Source organism: Natrix helvetica (assembly GCF_964273705.1).
Source record: "Natrix helvetica genome assembly, chromosome: 12".
In the NCBI taxonomy this organism is placed as follows: domain Eukaryota; kingdom Metazoa; phylum Chordata; class Lepidosauria; order Squamata; family Natricidae; genus Natrix; species Natrix helvetica.
Window position 1 is genome coordinate 9,105,459 of NC_138556.1, and position 20,057 is coordinate 9,125,515.

Below are 20,057 nucleotides of genomic sequence, written 5' to 3' on the forward strand. Positions count from 1 at the left end.
TGAATCTGGCTTCCCCATTGACTTTGCTCGTTGGAAGGTCACAACAGGGGATCACATGACCCCAGGACACTACAACTGTCATAAATATGAGTCAATGCCAAACATCTGCCTTTTGATCACGTGCAACGGCCATAAGTGTGAAAAATGGTCATAAGTCACTTTTCTTTCAGTGCTATTTTAACTTTGAACGGTCCCTAAATGAACTGTTGTTAAGTCGAGGACTACCTGTATTGGGGGAAACCATTTAATCGTAGCTTGTTGAAAAAAAAATACAGAATCATGAGACCGAAGTGTTACAAACGATTTGACTTAAAGAGACGTTTTAATGGAATTGCAACAATGCAAGTAGCCTTCATTTTATTCAAATGCATTTTATTTTTTTGCAACAACATGCCCAAGTTTTAAATGTTTTGCTCTGTGCTTAGATACAGGGTGTTTTTTTTTTTTTCCTTTTTTTGTATTTCTCTCACAGTTTCGGTCCCACTCCTGAAAAAAATGGAATAGATTTTGGAGCATCAAAAACCATACCCAGGTTTTTTTTTTCCCAATTTCAAAGGACAGGCAGACAATTTAGCCAATAAAAGAGGAAGTGTTAGAAGAATCTTTGGAGGAAGGATTTACTCCAGAGCAAGGAGGTGTAAGCGACCATAAACAGTTAAGAAGAGGCAATACATTTCTAGGATACATAAATATGAATGACTAGTTATTATTCAAAATAAAAGACAGGGACCTAAAAACAAAGGATGTTAAATAAATTAAAGCCCTACACAATACAGAAAGCAAAAAAAAAAAAAAAGTCCAAAAGGAAATGTAGGAAATTGTTCCCAACCCAAATACTGTTTAACCAATGGGGAGGGGAGGGGGAATAAATAGTTTTCCCAACACATTTAATTCGGAGTGTTTTGGATTTACAACTGCTGATTCTTCTGGCACAGAATTGCCCTTTTTCTCTATTAACTAAAGCTTTGTTCTTTTGTCATCAAGACGATTTTATACAAAAAAATCAGAGAACAGAGAACCTGATATGGATTTTTTTTTTCATAAAGAAAAAGTCTAGACCCAGGCAAGAAAAAAAAAGTACATTTCTCCCTCCTCCTTCTTTTTTAGACAACAGTGTATATAAACAACATTGTGCTCGTTTTCCACATCTGTTTTGGTTGCTTGACAACGTTTTGAGCAAAAAGACATTTTAAGGCTGAAAGAGGCAACCAAATGAAGCATTCTGGAAGGCAAATTAATCAACAAGGGGGACTAGGGATACACACACTCTCTCTCTCGCGCGCGCACACTCACACATACACATACACACTCCTGCAGATGGGGGGGGGGGGGGGGGAATAGGTGAGCCATTTATACCAACTTGCATTTCATTGCCACCGGGACTGCCCAAGCTACTAAGTTTGAGCAGTGAAAAGTACCGTGCGTAGAAATTCTGAGCTTCCTTCTCCTTTATTAACGTATTTGGTCCGTTTCTCAGTCAACAACAACAAAAAAAGATACTTATTTCAAGTTGTCAGAACCAGGCAAAGTCCTCATATTTAGCCCCAGTCATTATTATTATTATTATTTTATTTTCCCCGAAAGGCAAAAAGTTTGATCACAGTTTTGTTCAGAAAAAAAGCCGGAAAGGTCCTCGTAAGAAAAACGATGGATTTCTAAAATATACCCTTGTGTAGTCATCTTAAAAAAATCAGCTATCAAAACATTTTCCCCAAAGGAAAAAATAAATTAGGGTAATTTTTTTTTTAAAAAAAATGCAATTACAGTGTCTTTGTTTTTTTTTCTAAATCTCCCCTTTTCCCGGGATATTAAGCTGTCCTCAAGGAACCATTAGCAACTGTGTTCTTCCCCAAATTTGGTTCGTGTTTCTGAAGCCAGAGCTCAGCGAGTTGCTGTGTAGAACCGTACGTTGATGCTTTGGAGCCCAAACACATTTTATATTGTTTTGGATCCAGGTTTGGGTCGCAAAAGACCGGGTGATGTACGTGGACTACGCCAACTTCTTGGCTCCTGAACGTCTTGAGCCCAGATAGAATCACCTTGTTGAACAAATCCACATCCTCAAGACCCCAGCCCTGAATAGAAACATCAAACCCCCCTGCCCGAATTAAATCCTCCTTGTAAATGCAAGCTATTCCGAAACCGTAGTTCCTCCAGAAACCAGTTTTCTGCGTGTAAGCATAGTGATTCTCGCTCGGAACCTTTCCGCTATAGACAATCTTTGGATCGTACTGGCTAAAGATGATCGGGAAATAAATCTGTTGCCCTATCATCGTGTTGGCTCTACACCGTTGCAGGAACTCGGTGGTAAAAACCAAGTCAACGTCACAAAAGAAGAGCAGGGACCGATTGTTAAACTGAGAAGATCCGACTTCAAGGGCCAGAGCGCGGGAAAAATCTCCAGAAATGGGTAAAATCTGCATGTCGGCCTTGGGGTACTTCATACGATACTCTCTCATCAGTTCCACCTGACGTGCCTTATCGGGGTTGGAGTTGGAGTTGAATAGCAAGACAACCAACTTGACGTTCTGATTAGGAATAAGGCAAGTCTTTTCGAAGTTGGCCATGAAGTGCACAAACATATCGAAGCGTCCCGAAAGAGGGATTAAGATGTTGATCTTTTGGTCTTTGGATTCCGTCTTCTCGGATTTGGACTTGCTCAGCTGGAACGGGACGAACATCTTAAGAGAATTGGAGAGGAAAGACAAGGATCCTGAATCCTGGTTGATTTTGCTGGCCAGGTCTTTGGCATCCATTTCATCATGCTCCATAAACTGGACTTTGCTGAACGTCTGCTGCAGGTAGGCGTGTCGCCGGACAGGGACGGTCATTTTCTTCCCCTTGTGCTTTTTGTACAAAAGGAGCAAGTCAAGGACATACTCGGCCCCGTACATGGGACTCACTCTTCGATAGCCGTACTGTATCTCCTTAAAGTCAATAATCCGTCCCCTAGTCTTGGCGTTGGCGTTGATCATCTCCATGACTTGCATCACGACATCGTCCAAGGCCTGACGCTGGGAGGAGTCCATGCCTCGGCGAGGCGGCTGCCCATCTACCATGGAGTACAGGTACTTCCCCGTCAGGAATTCCCACTCCAAAACCTCCTCGCGCTGTTGCGGTTGGAATCGCATGAAGGATGGTGGGATTCCCAGCTGAAGGTCCTCTCGACGTACTTCGGTATTGCTGTATTTGCTCATGAGGACAATCTCGCGGTGCAGTTGAATGGTCCGGTATCGTAGCTCTGCTATTTTACGACTCAGCATGTAGCTGTGAAGCCGGTACTGGTAAGGTGGACTTTTGTTCGGATGCAAAGTGATGGCCCGGTGGATCTTGCTGTTATGGAGGTCTCTGATGTAACCTTTTTTGTTCTGCTCGTAGTTTTCGTAAAAGAGCTGCTGCATCTAGAGAAGAAGAGAAAGGGGGGGGGAGAGTATCATTATAGGGTCAATCTGCCTTGCATGTGGCTTAGACAAACAGAAAGGCTTTCTTGTCAGCTCTCTTAGACCCAAGTTATTTTAACCAGCTGCTTCCCTGAGTTAAAAGTTTTAGACTGGGAGGAGAAGAAGAAAAATAAACAAAATCGAAAATCTACCATAAGGCTAGAAATCAAGCTGGCCTGTTCTAGCAATACGAACAATTTGCCCTTGAATGGCATAAAAGGTTTATTGGGATGTGAAATGATTTCTGATGAAAGGAAGGAAGGAAGGAAGGAAGGAAGGAAGGAAGGAAGGAAGGAAGGAAGGAAGGAATGGAAGGAGGGAGGGGATTATAATGAGAGTGAGGGAGGGTCTGAGGGAAGTCCTGCCTTAACACTTGAAGGGAGGGAGGGAGGTGGGAGGGGGAGGAAGGAAGGAAGGAAGGAAGGAAGGAAGGAAGGAAGGAAGGAAAGGAAGGAGGGAGGGGATTATAATGAGAGTGAGGGAGGGTCTGAGGGAAGTCCTGCCTTAACACTTGAAGGGAGGGAGGGAGGTGGGAGGGGGAGGAAGGAAGGAAGGAAGGAAGGAAGGAAAGAGGGGATTATAAGGAGACTGAGGGAGGGTCTGAGGGAAGTCCTGCCTTATCCCTTGAAGGAAGGGAGAGGGTGGGAGGAAGAACAGAGAGAGAGGCGTAATAACAGGGAAGGAGGGTGGGAGGAAGGACGGAAGGGCAGAACAAGCAAAGCAAATCTTTACTCATTTAGAGATTTCAAGAAGATGGAGACAAGAAAACTTGAACACAAACACCCACCCACCTACCTACCCACTGCCACCTTCTCATCACTGCGATCCATTTCCTGCCCCTATATAGGGAACCTCCTAAAATATTGATCCTTTTTTGGCCAATTATTCATTTTTTTCTTTTAAAAAATGGCAGCACAAGCTGCCCTTCGAAACCAAATTTCCCCAAGGAGGCTTACAGCCTATTAAAATTGCACAATAAAAACTGAACAATAATTCAAATACCAACAAAGCCAACACATCAAAATATGGAACTGATTCAAATGAGAAATAGAAGAGTGAGCCGCAGACTGAGGAATAATAAATTATTTCACTACAGCATTAAAATTACATAAAATTAAAAGAGTTAAAAAGTAAGAGCGCCAGCCTGGTGTAGTAGTTAAGGTACCAGGCTAAAACCTGGGTACCGTGAGTTCTAGTCCAAGCTTAGGTGCCAAGCCAGGTGGATGACCTTGGGCCAGTCAATCTCTGCAACCCTAGAAAGGAGGCAATGACAAACCATTTCTGAAATCTTGCCAATCACATAAGCTTGTCTAGGGAGTTGCCAGGAGTCAACATTGACTCAAAGGTAGTCCTAAAAATTAAGATAATGCTTTAGGCATGTAATGTTAATAGAACCGATTAGGCCTCTCAAAAGTTCTTTATCAAAATAAGATGACTTATCAGTAGGATAATTATCTGAAAACAGAACAGAATACAAGCAGGAGTCAATACTAACTTGTAGATACAGACAAAAAAAAAGGAAGCAGGAAGTAACTAAATTGAATAATAATGGTCATGATTCCCTAAGTGGAAATCAATGATGTAACCTGGCCCTGCTTTTTTCAATTTTCATTTTAGATTTTTCTACTTTACAAGAAAGCACCACTGTTCTTTGCATTTTGAGCATACTCATAATAATAATGATGATGTCCATTGGTATCACTTTACATGTTTCATCCATTGCCGTGTAGTTTCGATGGATGAAATATCGCGACCTGGCCATCGAAACTTACATGGCTATGGATGAAGCATGTAACAGTGTCATCGGGGCACTTGGTACCATGTCCAAGAATTTTATATCAACAAATTGCATCTTCCTGCAATAACACCAGCAAAACTGCAAAAAACTACGCTGCTTGGAACATCGTATATTTTAAGAAGGTCCTTGGTTGATACCTAGGACTCTGGCAGCAACCCGTATCAACCATTAGCACCAGTCACTGGTATTTGTAATGCATTTTTGAATGTTCAGTTGGATGAGTTTTATGTTTAATTAAATAATAACAATAACAATAATAACATTATTATTATTATTATTATTATTATTATTATTATTATTATTATTATTATTATTATTATTATTATTATTATTATTATTATTTTGGTTCATTGACATTGCAATACCTGGTGAAGCACGAATTGAAGATAAGCAGCAAGAAAAAATCACAAAGTACCTGAAAGTGAAGCCTACCTTGGCATGCATTTACTTTTAATACATGGATGGGAGCAGGTTGGAGAAAACTTCTCTGCAAGGGAAGATGGGCGTATCTGAAGGCAAGGCAAGAAGGAACGGTTGGAAGCTTAACGAAGACCAATCCATCCCAGAACTAAGGAGAAGTGGTCAACCTATTTTCCAAAGCACTAGAGGGCAAGACAAGGGACAATGGATGGAAATGAAATAAGGAGAGAAGGAATCTAAAACTAAGAAGAGACTTCCTGACAGTGAGAACAATTAACCAGTGGTTGCCTCCAGAAGTTGTGGTTGCTCCATCACTGGAGGCTTTTAAGAAGAGACTGGACAGCCATTTGTCTGGAAAGGTATAGGGTCTCCTTCTTGTGGAGTTGGACCACAAGACCTCCAAGGTCCCTTCCAACCTATTGTGGTCAACCTGTTTGCCAATGCAGAGCAGGGGTTAGACTAGAAAACCTACAAAGTCCTTCCCAACTCTGTTATTCTGAAATTTCCTGACAGAGAGAACAATTCTTCAATGGAACAGCTTGCCTCCAGATATTGTGTGTGCTCTATCGCTGTACGTTTGTAAGAATAGATGGACAGCTATTTGTCTGGAATGGTCTAGGAGGGCCTAGAAGATCTCCAGGGTCCCTTTCATCTCTGTTATCCTGTAGTTCTGATTTGAATTTGAGCAGGGTGGAGAGGAAGAGAAAGGGCTTGAGAAGGTCTCATATATACCAAAGCAAGCTTCAATTCCTGGACTCTTGGGTTCTATTGAATGACATCTCAGGTATCCGCTGGTATCAGGAAACAGCAAGGGGAAACACAGGTATCTTAAAGCCATGAATGATTGATGGATGGAGAGAAAATAAGGGGCTCAAATTCAGACAGCGGCCATCAATATTTAAGTTTAAAAAATTCAAACCCCCTGCTAAACCTCAGTAGGCCTATTCTACCAAACAGGGGACGCTGATGCACTAAATATAATAGGAATTTGGACTACGATTGCAGAAATAAGCGACGAAAGCCGAGATTGCAGAAATAAGTGACATCCATGGCACATCCTGAATGGGACACAGCATGTAAAGAGTTGACATTAATAGCTTTTGGTCTCTATCAGCAGGTGAGAGAAGGTCTGTAGAAGAATTCTCTCTCCCAGAAAACTCCATTTAAAAACATTTTCCTGGAGGGTTTAATATCTGTTGTTCTGGCAAAATCATCACGGAGGCAGATTTTAAGTTAAATAAGCTGCTAAGACTCCAAACGCCTATCAGTTATCAACTAATTGAATCAATCCAATAACTGAGATGTCAACTGAGATGGGAGACAAACTAGGAGGCAGACAGATAAAAGAAGCTCATGGTTTACTTGTTAAAAAAGAAAGAGGATAGCTGAAAACAAGATACCTTATCATCTACCTCTTTCCTTTGCAACAAGGGTGCCTTGGTAGTCAACTGCTTCGAAACTCACCCACAGGTAATCCTGCACTTACAACCACAACTGAGGCCAATTCTTTTGTTGCTGGGTGAATTTTGGCCCACTTTACAACCTCCCTTGTCACCATTGTTAAGTGAATCACTGCAGTTGTTAAATTCGTAACACGGTGGTTAAGTGATGACTCTGGCTTCCCACGCTGACTGCTGGTCAGAAGGTCGCAAAAGGGGATCCCATGACCTCAAGGCACTGAAACCGTCATAAATACGAGTCAGTTGCCGAGCGCCTGAATTTTGATCTCGCGACCATTGGGATGCTGCAATGGTTGTAAGTCATAAGACACTTTTTTCAGTGCTGTTGTCACTCTGAACTGTCACTAAACAAACTGTTGTAAGTCGAGGGCTACCTGTAATTTGGGACTCAATGCATTCTTACATTAAAAAAAAATTGTTCCAGTACTCATCATTTGCTTGGTACTCGACTTACAAACTAGAACTTGTCGGTGTCGGCTGTCTTATGGATCGTTACATTATTCCTTATGGGAAAAATGTGTTTGGTACTCAGTATTTTGGGTATTCCTGTCATCTCCCAGAACCAATTAACGTTGAGTAGTGGGGTTCAATTTTTTTACTACTCTTTTTACTACTCAGTGGGAGTGGCTTGGTGGGCGTGACAGCATAAGGATACGGCAAAATCCCCATTCCCTCCTCACTCCAGAGAAAGGATACTGTAAAATCTCCATTTCCATCCCATTCCAGGGCAAGGATACTGCAAAATCCCCATTCCCTCCCCATTCCAGGGCAAGGATACTGCAAAATCCCCATTCCCTCCCCATTCCAGGGTATGGATACTGCAAAATCCCCATTCCCTCCTCACTCCAGAGAAAGGATACTGTAAAATCTCCATTCCCTCCTCACTCCAGAGAAAGGATACTGTAAAATCTCCATTTCCATCCCATTCCAGGGCAAGGATACTGTAAAATCTCCATTCCCTCCCCATTCCAGGGCATGGATACTGCAAAATCCCCATTCCCTCCTCACTCCAGAGAAAGGATACTGTAAAATCTCCATTTCCATCCCATTCCAGGGCAAGGATACTGCAAAATCCCCATTCCCTCCCCATTCCAGGGCATGGATACTGCAAAATCCCCATTCCCTCCTCACTCCAGAGAAAGGATACTGTAAAATCTCCATTTCCATCCCATTCCAGGGCAAGGATACTGTAAAATCTCCATTCCCTCCCCATTCCAGGGCATGGATACTGCAAAATCCCCATTCCCTCCTCACTCCAGAGAAAGGATACTGTAAAATCTCCATTTCCATCCCATTCCAGGGCAAGGATACTGCAAAATCCCCATTCCCTCCCCATTCCAGGGCATGGATACTGCAAAATCCCCATTCCCTCCCCACTCCAGAGAAAGGATACAGTAAAATCTCCATTTCCATCCCATTCCAGGGCAAGGATACTGCAAAATCCCCATTCCCTCCCCATTCCAGGGCATGGATACTGCAAAATCCCCATTCCCTCCACACTCCAGAGAAAGGATACTGTAAAATCTCCATTTCCACCCCACTCCTGGAGGAAGGATAGCTGGGACTCTGATCAGCTGGGACTTGGGAGAAGCAAATAGATGGGGGCAGAGACATTCAGAGGTGGTATTTGCAGGTTCTCCACACTACTCAAAATTTCCGCTACTGGTTTGCCAGAACCAGTCAGAACTAGCTGAATACTACATCTGGTACCGAGGTACCACTGTATTCCTATTTAGTAATCTGTTCCCCAAAAAAAGCCCAAAGTTTGCGTGTTTTTTGAGTTGTCTCGATTCCATGGATGTCACAAGCTTTGTTCTAATTCAGGTTAGACTGTTAAAGTAATAGACTAGATTTGGAATAGCTTGGTAAACGTCAAACTTATGAATGGACTTCGGCTTCTAGACTGCCTGACTCCTGCATGAATAGACACTCTTCGGTAAATGGAATCGAAGAATAGTAATGGAAGATCATAGATTTTTTAAAGAGAAAAGATTGGCAAGGAAAAGCACATTTCAGCCAAACTTCCTGAATACCTTTTACATGATCAATCACCCAGCAGAGATAAAATTTCATGAAATGGAAGAAAACGTTAAGATTAAAAATGTTTCATTAAAAACAAATGTGGTTTGCAATTAGAACTTATTTTCTTTGCTAATATGAAGACGAAATAGAAGTTAATGGATCTGGTAATTAATACAATAAAATACAATAGTAGAGTTGGAAGGGACCTTGGAGGTCTTCTAGTCCAACCCCCTGCCTAGGCAGGAAACCCTATACCGTTTCAGACAAATAGCTATCCAACATCTTCTTAAAGACTTCCAGTGTTGGGGCATTCACAACTTCTGGAGGCAACTTCTGTTCCACTGATTAATTGTTCTAACTGTCAGGAAATTTATCCTCAGTTCTAAGTTGCTTCTCTCCTTGATTAGTTTCCTCCCATTGCTTCTTGTTCTACCCTCAGGTGCCTTGGAGAATAGTTTGACTCCCTCTTCTTTGTGGCAACCCCTGAGATATTGGAACAATGCTATCATGTCTCCCCTAGTCCTTCTTTCTCTTAAGCTAAACATACCCAGTTCCTGCAACCGTTCTTCATATGTTTTAGTCTCCAGCCTAGAGACTAAAACATATGAAGAACGGTTGCAGGAACTGGGTATGTTTAGCTTAAGAGAAAGAAGGACTAGGGGAGACATGAAGAGGAATTGACCTCTTCCTTAACACCAAATAATAAGTAAATAAACCGAAGAAGTTTAATCAATCCTGTTTAAAAGCTTGCTAATTTTTTTCTTAAAATGACCAATTGCTGCTCTCTATGATGCGTACTTTCTAAAAATTATATTTATCTTTCGCAAAAGAGAGAAGAATACATTATACGATCCCGTTATCAAAGAACAAAATTGAACCGGTATGCAGTTTTCTTAACCAGTGGACTAAGTCTTGGTTTCATTATGTTTTAGATTTAATCCACCCGGCTGACACTCAAATCCTATATCATTTCGATGATAGACCGTTAAAGCTGCAAATCTGTTTTATCTTGAATTGTATTTTGTACTATCAGGCAGTTATCCAGTGTCGGTGTCTTTTCATTTCTGTATGACATACCATATTTTTCGGAGTATAAGATCGTTATATTCCACACTGCCCTGAGAGTCTGAGTGGAATCCGTATATTTTAATAATTCAATTAAATTGTTGTACCTGCTCGCTGGTTTTACTCTGCGTTCATTTTTAACTACAAGTAACCTGTGACTTCATTTAGTGACCATTACAACAGAGCTGAAAAAAGTGACTTAAGACTGCTTTTTAACATATACAACTTTTACAACCTCCCCCTGGACACGTGACCAAAATTCAGACGTTTGGCAACTGGCATGTATTTAAGAAGTATCCCAGGATCACGTGATCCCCTTTTGCAACCTTCTGACTGTTGTGGACCACCAGCGGTCAGCGGAGCTCGCAGCAGATTCGGACAGTGAGGAGGTTGGGGAGGAACATGGGCCAGTCCTGGAGTCTGGAGAAGGCTCTGATGAGGGCTCTGTGTCGGAGACAGAGAGGGGGCCAGAGCCGTATGCCAGTTATCAGCTGCCTTCAGAGTCAGACATTAGTGAGGCAGACGAACAGCTGGAGCCTGTTCCCAGTGTGCACATGCACAGAGTTGCCAGACGAAGGCAGCTAAAGAACAAGGGTCGACTTGGGAGTAAGGCCACAGGTGGATGATGAATGGCCCCTCCCAGAGGAAATAAAAGAGGAGCGAAAGGGGAGTGGAGTTTGCAGGAGATAATTAGTTCGCTTAATTGGTTTGTGACTCTCTGAGACTCCTTGCCAAGTTTTGCAGATATCGGCCTGGCAGCTCTCCAAGCCAGATGAGGTCTGTGACTGTAAATCACACCCTTAAAAGACTTTCTGGGTGTGAATGAGCAGAATTCACAGCCAATTAATAAAATAGTGTGTTTTTTTTTTAAATCGGGGCAAGGAGTTTGCTTCATGCTCTTGGGAAGCCTGGCTCAGAACACTGGTAAGCAAAACCAATAGGGAACCCAGATTCACTTCACAAGCGGGTTACTAACTTCATAACTGCACTGGTTCATTTTACAACTGTGGCAAGAAAGGTCGTAAAAGGGGGCAAAACTCACTTAACAACTGTCTTGCTTTTGTACTCTATTGTGGTCGTAAATCAAGGATTACCTATGCTGCTGTATTTGGATTAAGAATTATTTTAGAGCAGGGGTGTCAAACTCAAGACCTGGAGGGGGGGATCTGGCCCACAGGGTGCTTAGATCTGGCCTGCGGGGCCACCCTCTAAACAATGAAGGACTGGCCCGGGTGCCTCTGCCAATGAAAATGGAGTGCCTCTGCCAATGAAAATGGAGCTTCATTTTTGCTGGCAGAGGGTTGCAGGAGGCCGTCGCAGCCAAAAACGGAGCACGGGGGCCCACTTACTCTGCTAGAGCGCTGGGGCCACCACAGGCACCCCTGACATGAGCGACATCAAGCTGGCCATGCCCACTCCCCCCCCCGAGGTCAAACACAACATGCAGCCCACAATGAAATTGAGTTTGACACCCCTGTCTTAGAGCGATGGTTCTCAACATTTTCTTCGCCGCGGTCCCCTTTAGATTGTGGCTATGGAACCCCAAGATTTATCTCAAGTTTTAAATCATAACATTTCTTCAAGCCTTCACAGATCGCCTGTGATGACATCATACCCCCTTCCCCCAGGGATCGCAAGTTGAGAACCACTGACTTAGAAGATTTATAGCTAAATGGAAATAAAGAGGTAACTATAGCCACAAAATTTTTTACTACCAGTTCTGTGGGCGTGGCTTGGTGAGCATGGCAGGGGAAGGTTACTGCAAAATCCCCATTCCCTCCCAATCAGCTGGGACTCGGGAGGCAAAGAATAGCTGGGGGTGGGGCCAGCCAGAAGTGGTATTTACCGGTTGTCCAAACTACTCAACATTTCCGCTACCGGTTCTCCAGAACCGATCAGAACCTGCTGAATACCAACTCTGATTTAGTGTTGGCATTGGTCACTCTCCAACATGTACATTTAACCACAAAGTATAAATGCTAATGAAATTGCTACATATATGCAGTCTGCTTGGAAATCTCAAGTGCTATAATTATGTTAGGGAAAACAGTACAATGCCTGCCTTCTTTAATAAATAAACCTATACTTTTCAGGAAGGTTGGAAGATCTTATGGGGAGAGAGAGAGAAGGAATAAAAACAGTTTCTGAATGTCATGCAACCTATAATTAAGCTTAGAATATCTACGCCTATAAACGCTCGGGCAAAACTTCATGTCTTCTACTTGCCTTCCTTGTCTTGGTTTTGGAATTCAGAATATCCCGAAGCAAGAAACAATTGTATTTTGATATATTCCATAAAACCTTCTGCACTCAATTTATTTAGACTTGGTTACAGTAAATTGAGTCCTGAGAGTCCCTTGGAGTACAAGGCGATCAAACCGGCCAGTCCTAGAGGACATCAACCCTGACTTGCTCTTTAGAAGACCAGATCCTGAAGATGAAACTCAAATACTTTGGTCACCTAATGAGAAGGAAGGACTCCCTGGAGAAGAGCCTAATAATGTTGGGAAAGATTGAGGGCAAAGGAAGAAGGGGATGACAGAGAATGAGGTAGCTGGATGGAGTCACCAAAGCAGTAGGCATGAGCTTAAATGGACTCCAGAGGATGGTAGAGGACAGGAAGACCTGGAGGAACATTGTCTATGGGGTTGCGATGGGTCAGACATTACTTCGCAACTAACAACAAACAGTAAATTGAAATGTGACCAAATGTGTAATCCACAAAACTAGCTACCTGTTGAGGAGAGGGTGAAAACCTTGATATGCTGAGAAATAAGGCTAGTTATAAAGAATAACAGAATAACAGGGTTAGAAAGGACCTTGGAGGTCTTCTAGTCCAAAGTTTATGAAGATTCTCAGTCATTCAGGTCATGGTGCTTTTTTTTCAGGAAACAACTGGACTTTCTGGTTTTTCTTCTCATCCAAGAAGCTTCTTCAGCTCTGAATGGATAGTGAGGAATGGAAGGATTTATATTCCTTGCAGACAGCTGGTCATTTGCATTCTTTTATTTTAGAGTCGTACAGGCCACCAAGTCAGAACTGAAGAAGCTTCTTGGAAGAGAAGCGAAACCCCTTAAAAGACAAACAAGAAAGTCCATTTGCCTCTTGAAAAAGACCTTTGGGACTTCTAATCCAACCTTCTGCTCAAGCAAGAGACCCCAGACAAATGGCCGTCCAATCTCTTCTTAAAGACCTCCAGTGCTGGTGCATATGCTAGCTAACGTTTCCCATTGCTTTCATTGGTGAGCAATGACATAATTAGAATCGTTTTTTTATCCCAGCAGAAGCTGGATTTTGAAATGGAAAGCATGATCCTTCAGAAAGCCGAGAGAATGAGAGCACGAGTCCAAAATGAAGTCCTGGTTGTTGTTGCCTACTTCAGAATTGGCCAGAGATTCTATCAGGAAATGAAGAGAAGATGACACTCTTGTTGATTACACAACTGAATTCTAAGAAGTCATTGATGGATAGGACTCCATATTAAGACATGCAGGATTACGGTTACAGTCCCCTTGGAAAGAAGTTCTCTTTTAATGAACGGCAGCTGTCAACTGCTGAACGAGATCATCAGGGAGATGTCCACTGGTGACCTTTCAAAAGCTGCCTTCTGGTTATCATCTGGCCTTGCACATGTGCAATTTGGAAGATTTGGGGGGGGGGGTTAAAAAAAGAAAAGAAAAGATCCTGGCAAAGACATTCGTTGCTTGATAGGTCAAGTCTGAGAAGACGAATAGACAAACAGGTGCCATCCAGATGTTTTGGGCTCTAACTCTTGCTGAGGCTGATGGGAGTTGAAGTTCTAATTCCATGCTACTTTGTAAGAGCCAAGGTGGCACGGTGGTTAGAGTGCAGTACTGCAGGCTACTTCAGCTGGCTGCTAGCTGCACTTCGGCAGTTCAATTCTCACAGGCTCAAGGTTAACTCAGCCGTCTGTCCTTCCAAGGTGGGTCAAACGAGGACCCAGATAGTTGGGGGCAAGAAGTTGATTCTGTAAACTGCTTAGGGAGGGCTGTAAAACCACTATGAAGCGGTATATATGTCTAACTGCTATTGCTATTGTGTTGGTATGCTAACACTGAAGAATGCCACCCATCCATAGAACAATTTTCACAACCCAGGAAAACTAAGAAAAAAAAGGGGGTAATAAATGCTGCATTTGCTATATTCAGTGAGATGGTTCTCTCTTCTTGAAATACTAACATACTGGAAGTATTCCTGCGTGTAAAAAAAAAAATAGAAACCCACTGCTACAAATCTTTAAATCTCACAACATTTGGGTGCTTTGAAATAAGATTCTAGAGTTACATTCTGCACACCAGCTGGGATGTTGAGACAAGGTAAACGATTAAAATGGAGTGAAATTTATTTTTTTCTTTTGACTTTAAAATGTGTACAGGAGTTTATGTTGTTAATATAACTCAAGGGATGGGCAAGGGAGCTATGCATATGTAGAAAACAACTTCCCAGCCACTAGAGTTACCTTGAACTGTGAGATGGATCACAAACAAATTAGATAGATAGATAGATAGATAGATAGATAGATAGATAGATGACAGACAGACAGACAGACAGATAGATATAATAAGTAGATGTTTAGATGATAGATTATATTTGATAGATGGATATATGATAGATAAATGTGTACAGGAGTTCATGTTATTAATATAACTCAAGGGATGGGCAAGGGAACTATGCATATGTAGAAATCAACTTCCCAGCCACTAGAGTCACCTTGAACTATGAGATGGATAACAAACAAATTTGATAGATAGATAGATAGATAGATGATAGATAGATATAATAAGTAGATGTTTAGATGATAGATTATATTTGATAGATGGATATATGATAGATGGATGATAGATAGCTGAATAGCTAGATAGATGATACCTAGATATAGAGATAGATAATAAATAGATGATTAGATGATATATGATAAATTATATTTAATGAATCGATGGATGGACAGACGAAGATATAGACAGATATCCTATTCAGCCATTACTCTAAAATAGTAATCTGGTATATTTAAAACTGTACGAATTAGGAACTCATTTTATTTTTTTCAAATAAATCAGAGATTAAAAACAGAAGAACTGTGCTCACCAAGTCGAAAAACTTGTTTTAATCTTTGTTCTAGTCAATATTCTGTTTGCATTCTAGCCAAACAGATGCCTACTGAAAACTACAGGCAGGATGTGATTGCAGCAGTGTGCTCCTCTTAGAGACTCATGATTTGTAAATGTCCAAATGAAACTCTAAACTACACAAGGAGAATTACACACACATTTGAAGAGAAATCGAAGGAACTTTTTTTTAAAAAAGCCTGAAAGAACAAGCATGCCAGACTCTTTAGAACTTCACGAGACAATCTGTGACCTCTGGGCTCATCAATTCAGAGATATTTCCTTAGAACTTAAATAGAAAAACAGGACAAAAAAAAAAGCAGTGAGAACAGGAGCAACTTCCGACTTCCTGCTGGCTTCCCCATTGACTTTCCTTGTGGAAAGCTGGCAGGCAGTCCCGTAAATGATAATCACATGACCACGTGGCAGTATGGCAGTGCAGCAGCATGGTGGTGCTGAAATGGTCACGACATTGCCTAATTTCAATCCAATGGGAATAATAATGGGTCCTGGAGTTTGGACACAGTCTTTTTACGTTAGCCCATTTGATGTAAAAAAATGTTGCCCTGTGACATACTGCATTGTTCAATCCAAGGTTACAAAGAGACAAGCAGGAGTGTCTTAGCAGCATATTGATAAAATGATACTGTAAGCCTTTTTTTTCTCAACACAAAAACGATGCTGTTTGTTTCAGGTACCAACTTCTCTTTCTCACATACACACATACCTTTTTTGGACATCTTCATTCAAGCCAAAAAAAGGGGGGGGAGGTTGGAGTGAGGAAATAAAATCAAGATGGAATGTACCATTCTTCACTTAGGTGCTTCGCATATCTGATTTATATGCCTTCACTCCTGATGTGTTTTCCACCTATCCAAGATCACAATTCCCCCCCCCACCCCACCCCAAAGTGTACCTCTAACAACTTACACAATCATTAGGAAATTGAACGGATTGTTCAACACCGAGGCCTTAAGAAGCATGAAAAATGGGAAGGAATAACTAATTTCCAGTGCTCCAGTGGTATGGTTTTAAAAACACGCTCCATTCTAGGAACTTTTCCCAGATGGATTCATCTGCCAGAGACCCCAGCATGAGGCACAGAGTGCTGGCAACTTTCTGGTGTGCAGACTCAATTGGTTGCAACGAACTGGAGAGAAGCCTTGTTAGGCTCCACGGTTCCCCCCTGATCTGAATTCATGACCCAGAACAATATTACTGCAACAGAAATTTTTTTAAAAAAAAGACACAATCCAAAACCAGTCATAAGAGTTTTGTATTTGCATCTCCAGATTTGCAAGTGTAGACTTTCCTTGTTTGCATTGATATATTCATGGCTTGGGGGGACGGGGGGACTGAAAATAAAGGAAGGGATATGTCCTTACCCTGTCTTAACTATTTTTTCTACCTTAGAAGCCCAGGAATGTTAGCTCGTGCATTCCTATGGTGGAAAAGGTTAAACTATCAAATTAAGAAGATGGAAGGGGGTGTGATGGCTCTGTTGTGGCCCGCCAGCGAGCAGTGGAGCTGGCAGCAGAGTCAGACAGTGAGGAGGTTGGGGAGGAACATGGGCCAGTACTGGAGGCTGGGAAAGCTCGGATGAGGGCTCTGCGTCGGAGGCAGAGATGGAGCCAAGACCATCTGGCAGTTCTCAGCTGCCTTCGGAGCTAGACAGTAGTGAGGCAGAGGAACAGCTGGAGCCTGTTCCCGATATGCGCATGTGCAGAGCTGCCAGGAGAAAAGAACAGCTAAGAAATCAGGGTCGATTTGGGAATAAAGCCACAAGTGGCTCCTCCCATAGGAAATAAAAGAGGAATGAAAGGGGAGTGGGCTTTTGCAGGAAACAATTTGTTCGTTCATTTGTTAGTTCGTTTCAGGAGTGTGAAGATCTGTCCGTGAATCTCGGAGACTCTGTGCCCAGTCTTCCCTTGCACAGCATTGCATTTGGAAAATATTTACATGGCAGCTTTCCAAGCTAGATAAGGTCTGTGGTCATAACTTCACCTTTGAAAAACTGTTTACCAGGCTTTTGCTTAGTGTGAATGAGAGGAATTCACATTTGTTTAATAAAAGGAATTTTGTCGGGACCAGGAATCTGCTTCGTGCTTTTTGGGGAACAAATTTCTGTGACAGAAATTTAGGTCGGAACAGGCTCAGCTGTTAAAGTTGCTGAGCTTCTCAGTTGGAAAGCTGACAGTTTGACACCCGAGTACTACACAATGGGAGAGTTCCCATTACTTGCCTCAGCTCCTGCCCACCTAGAAGTTCAAAAGAATGCAAATGCGAGTAGATTAATAGGTACCACTTCAGCGGGAAAGTAACAGCAAATATCATGAGTGATATTATTACACAGTGCATATCAAGTTTATGTCCTTGCTCTATTTGCCTGCTTGATTAATTTAATATTTGGGAATTTGAAAGAGATTCCTGTCAGATTTCGCTCATGACAAAGCAACCGGCTTTTGCCAAGACCAAACTGTGCGAGCAACAAATTGAAGCTGAAAGGAGCATCTAAATCACCATCACACAACTGGTTTTTGTTAGTAGTTAAAGGCTCTCCTCCTTTTTTACACAGAGAGAGATGAAAATAAAAAAGCATGGAGAGAGAAACTTTCAGTTTTACTGGGCTATGTTTTTTAAAAGATACTTTGCTTACACAGTCTTACAAGAAGTAACAATAGCGTTAGATTTAGATCCAGATTCAAGAAGGCTTCCAATAAGCACAGATGTTTTAACTTACAACATTTAGAATCACACTCTCTTTGCATTTATATGTTTACCATCCTTCCCACCCATGATGGAGGTTCCTGCTTCAAGGAGAAGAATAGCAATAGCAATAGCACTTAGACTTATATATCGCTTCATAGTGGTTTTACAGCCTTCTCTAAGCAGTTTCTAAGTTTCTCTAAGCAGCCTCCAAGCACTTCTCTAAGAGTAAGGTTCTACATTTAGGCAACAAAAATGGAATGCACAGGTACAGTATAGGTGGTACCTTGCTCAGTAGTCGTAACTGTGAAAGGGATCTTGGAGTCCTAGTGGACAACCATTTAAATATGAGCCAGCAGTGTGCAGCAGCTGCCAAAAAAGCCAACACAGTCCTAGGCTGCATCAACAGAGGGATAGAATCAAGATCATGTGAAGTGTTAATACCACTTTATAAGGCCTTGGTAAGGCCACACTTGGAATACTGCATCCAGTTCTGGTCGCCACGATGTAAAAAAGATGTGGAGACTCTAGAAAGAGTGCAGAGAAGAGCAACAAAGAGGATTAGGGGACTGGAGACTAAAACGGTTGCAGGAACTGGGTATGTTTAGCTTAAGAGAAAGAAGGACTAGGGGAGACATGATAGCAGTGTTCCAGTATCTCAGGGGTTGCCACAAAGAAGAGGGAGTCAAACTATTCTCCAAGGCACCTGAGGGTAGAACAAGAAGCAATGGGTGGAAACTAATCAAGGAGAGAAGCAACTTAGAACTGAGAGGAAATTTCCTCTCAGTTAGAACAATTAATCAGTGGAACAGCTTGCCTCCAGAAGTTGTGAATGCCCCAACACTGGAAGTCTTTAAGAAGATGTTGGATAGCCATTTGTCTGAAACGGTATAGGGTTTCCTGCCTAGGCAGGGGGTTGGACTAGAAGACCTCCAAGGTCCCTTCCAACTCTGCTATTGTATTGTATTGATTGTTTCCTGATTGCTTATTTGTACCCTATGACTATCATTAAGTGTTGTACCTTATGATTCTTGACGAATGTATCTTTTCTTTTTATGTACACTGAGAGCATCTGCACCAAAGACAAATTCCTTGTGTGTCCAATCACACTGGGCCAATAAAGAATTCTATTCCATTCCATTAAGTATTCTATTGTATTGTTATATTCTGTTCTGTTCTGTTCTTCTATTCTATTCTATGCTAGCTACCATTTACATGCTGCTTTAAAAGTATCTCAGGCTTCAGCTGTTAGCAGGTTTTGGAAAAAAATCATTGTACATGATGTAAGAAAAGCGTTGTAGGCCATGAGCTTGTTCACAAGCAAACAGTTACAAGATGTGCTGCTTTTAAGTGGTATGCTGTAAGGGATATAGCAAGTGATTTTGGGGGTAGGGGCAAAGGTCCCCAAATATTTTCCACACAGTGCCTTGTGCTGGAAAATATGGGTTTCAAAACTCAGCGAAGAAAACCAGCTTTTGGAGGCGGATTCTGCAGCGAGGCAAGCCGAAGGTCACTTTGATTCCCAAGGCAATTCCAAACCAGCTGTGAAATGGAGAAACTGAACAAGACTGCAGTTTTAAGTCTTCCATTTACATTATTATGCAATGAACTCATTAAGTAAGCATCCATCTCCTCCAATAAATAAGGAGCTGAGTGTCTGCATTTGCATTCATTTGAAACCCAATTAGCCTCTGCTGAACTAAAACAGCATTTGCATTTCTATACTTGCAGATTTAAAATAAAATAGGGGAACCCACAATAGCAACACCAAGTTGTGTGTCCATTTCGGAAGCCTTTGTCCTCAGCTTCAGGGAATGTGACTGGTTCGTAGAGAGAAGCATATGTGAAAGAACTAATCCTTAAGGAGGTTGAAAAAAAAAGGAAGATTTAAAAAGCAGTAGAAAGATCTCATTAGCTTTATATATAAAAGCCTTTTTTTTAAAGGAGAAATTCACTGGAAACTATTAATGCAATGGTAGCATGTTATCTATGCCAATTAAAAATGCATCAACATAATTCT

The 20,057-nt window shown here is 41.8% G+C and overlaps 1 protein-coding gene across 1 annotated transcript in view; it reads right to left on the reverse strand.

Annotated features, from left to right (window-relative positions):
• Positions 1-303: 303 nt before the first annotated feature.
• CHSY1 (chondroitin sulfate synthase 1) overlaps positions 304-20,057 on the reverse strand; it is an 80,882-nt gene continuing 61,128 nt past the window's right edge. Inside the window, exon 2 of the mRNA XM_081964829.1 lies at positions 304-3,401. Within this exon, the coding sequence (XP_081820955.1) occupies positions 1,809-3,401 (1,593 nt within the window). The 3' untranslated portion in view covers positions 304-1,808. The remainder of the gene's footprint in view (positions 3,402-20,057) is intronic.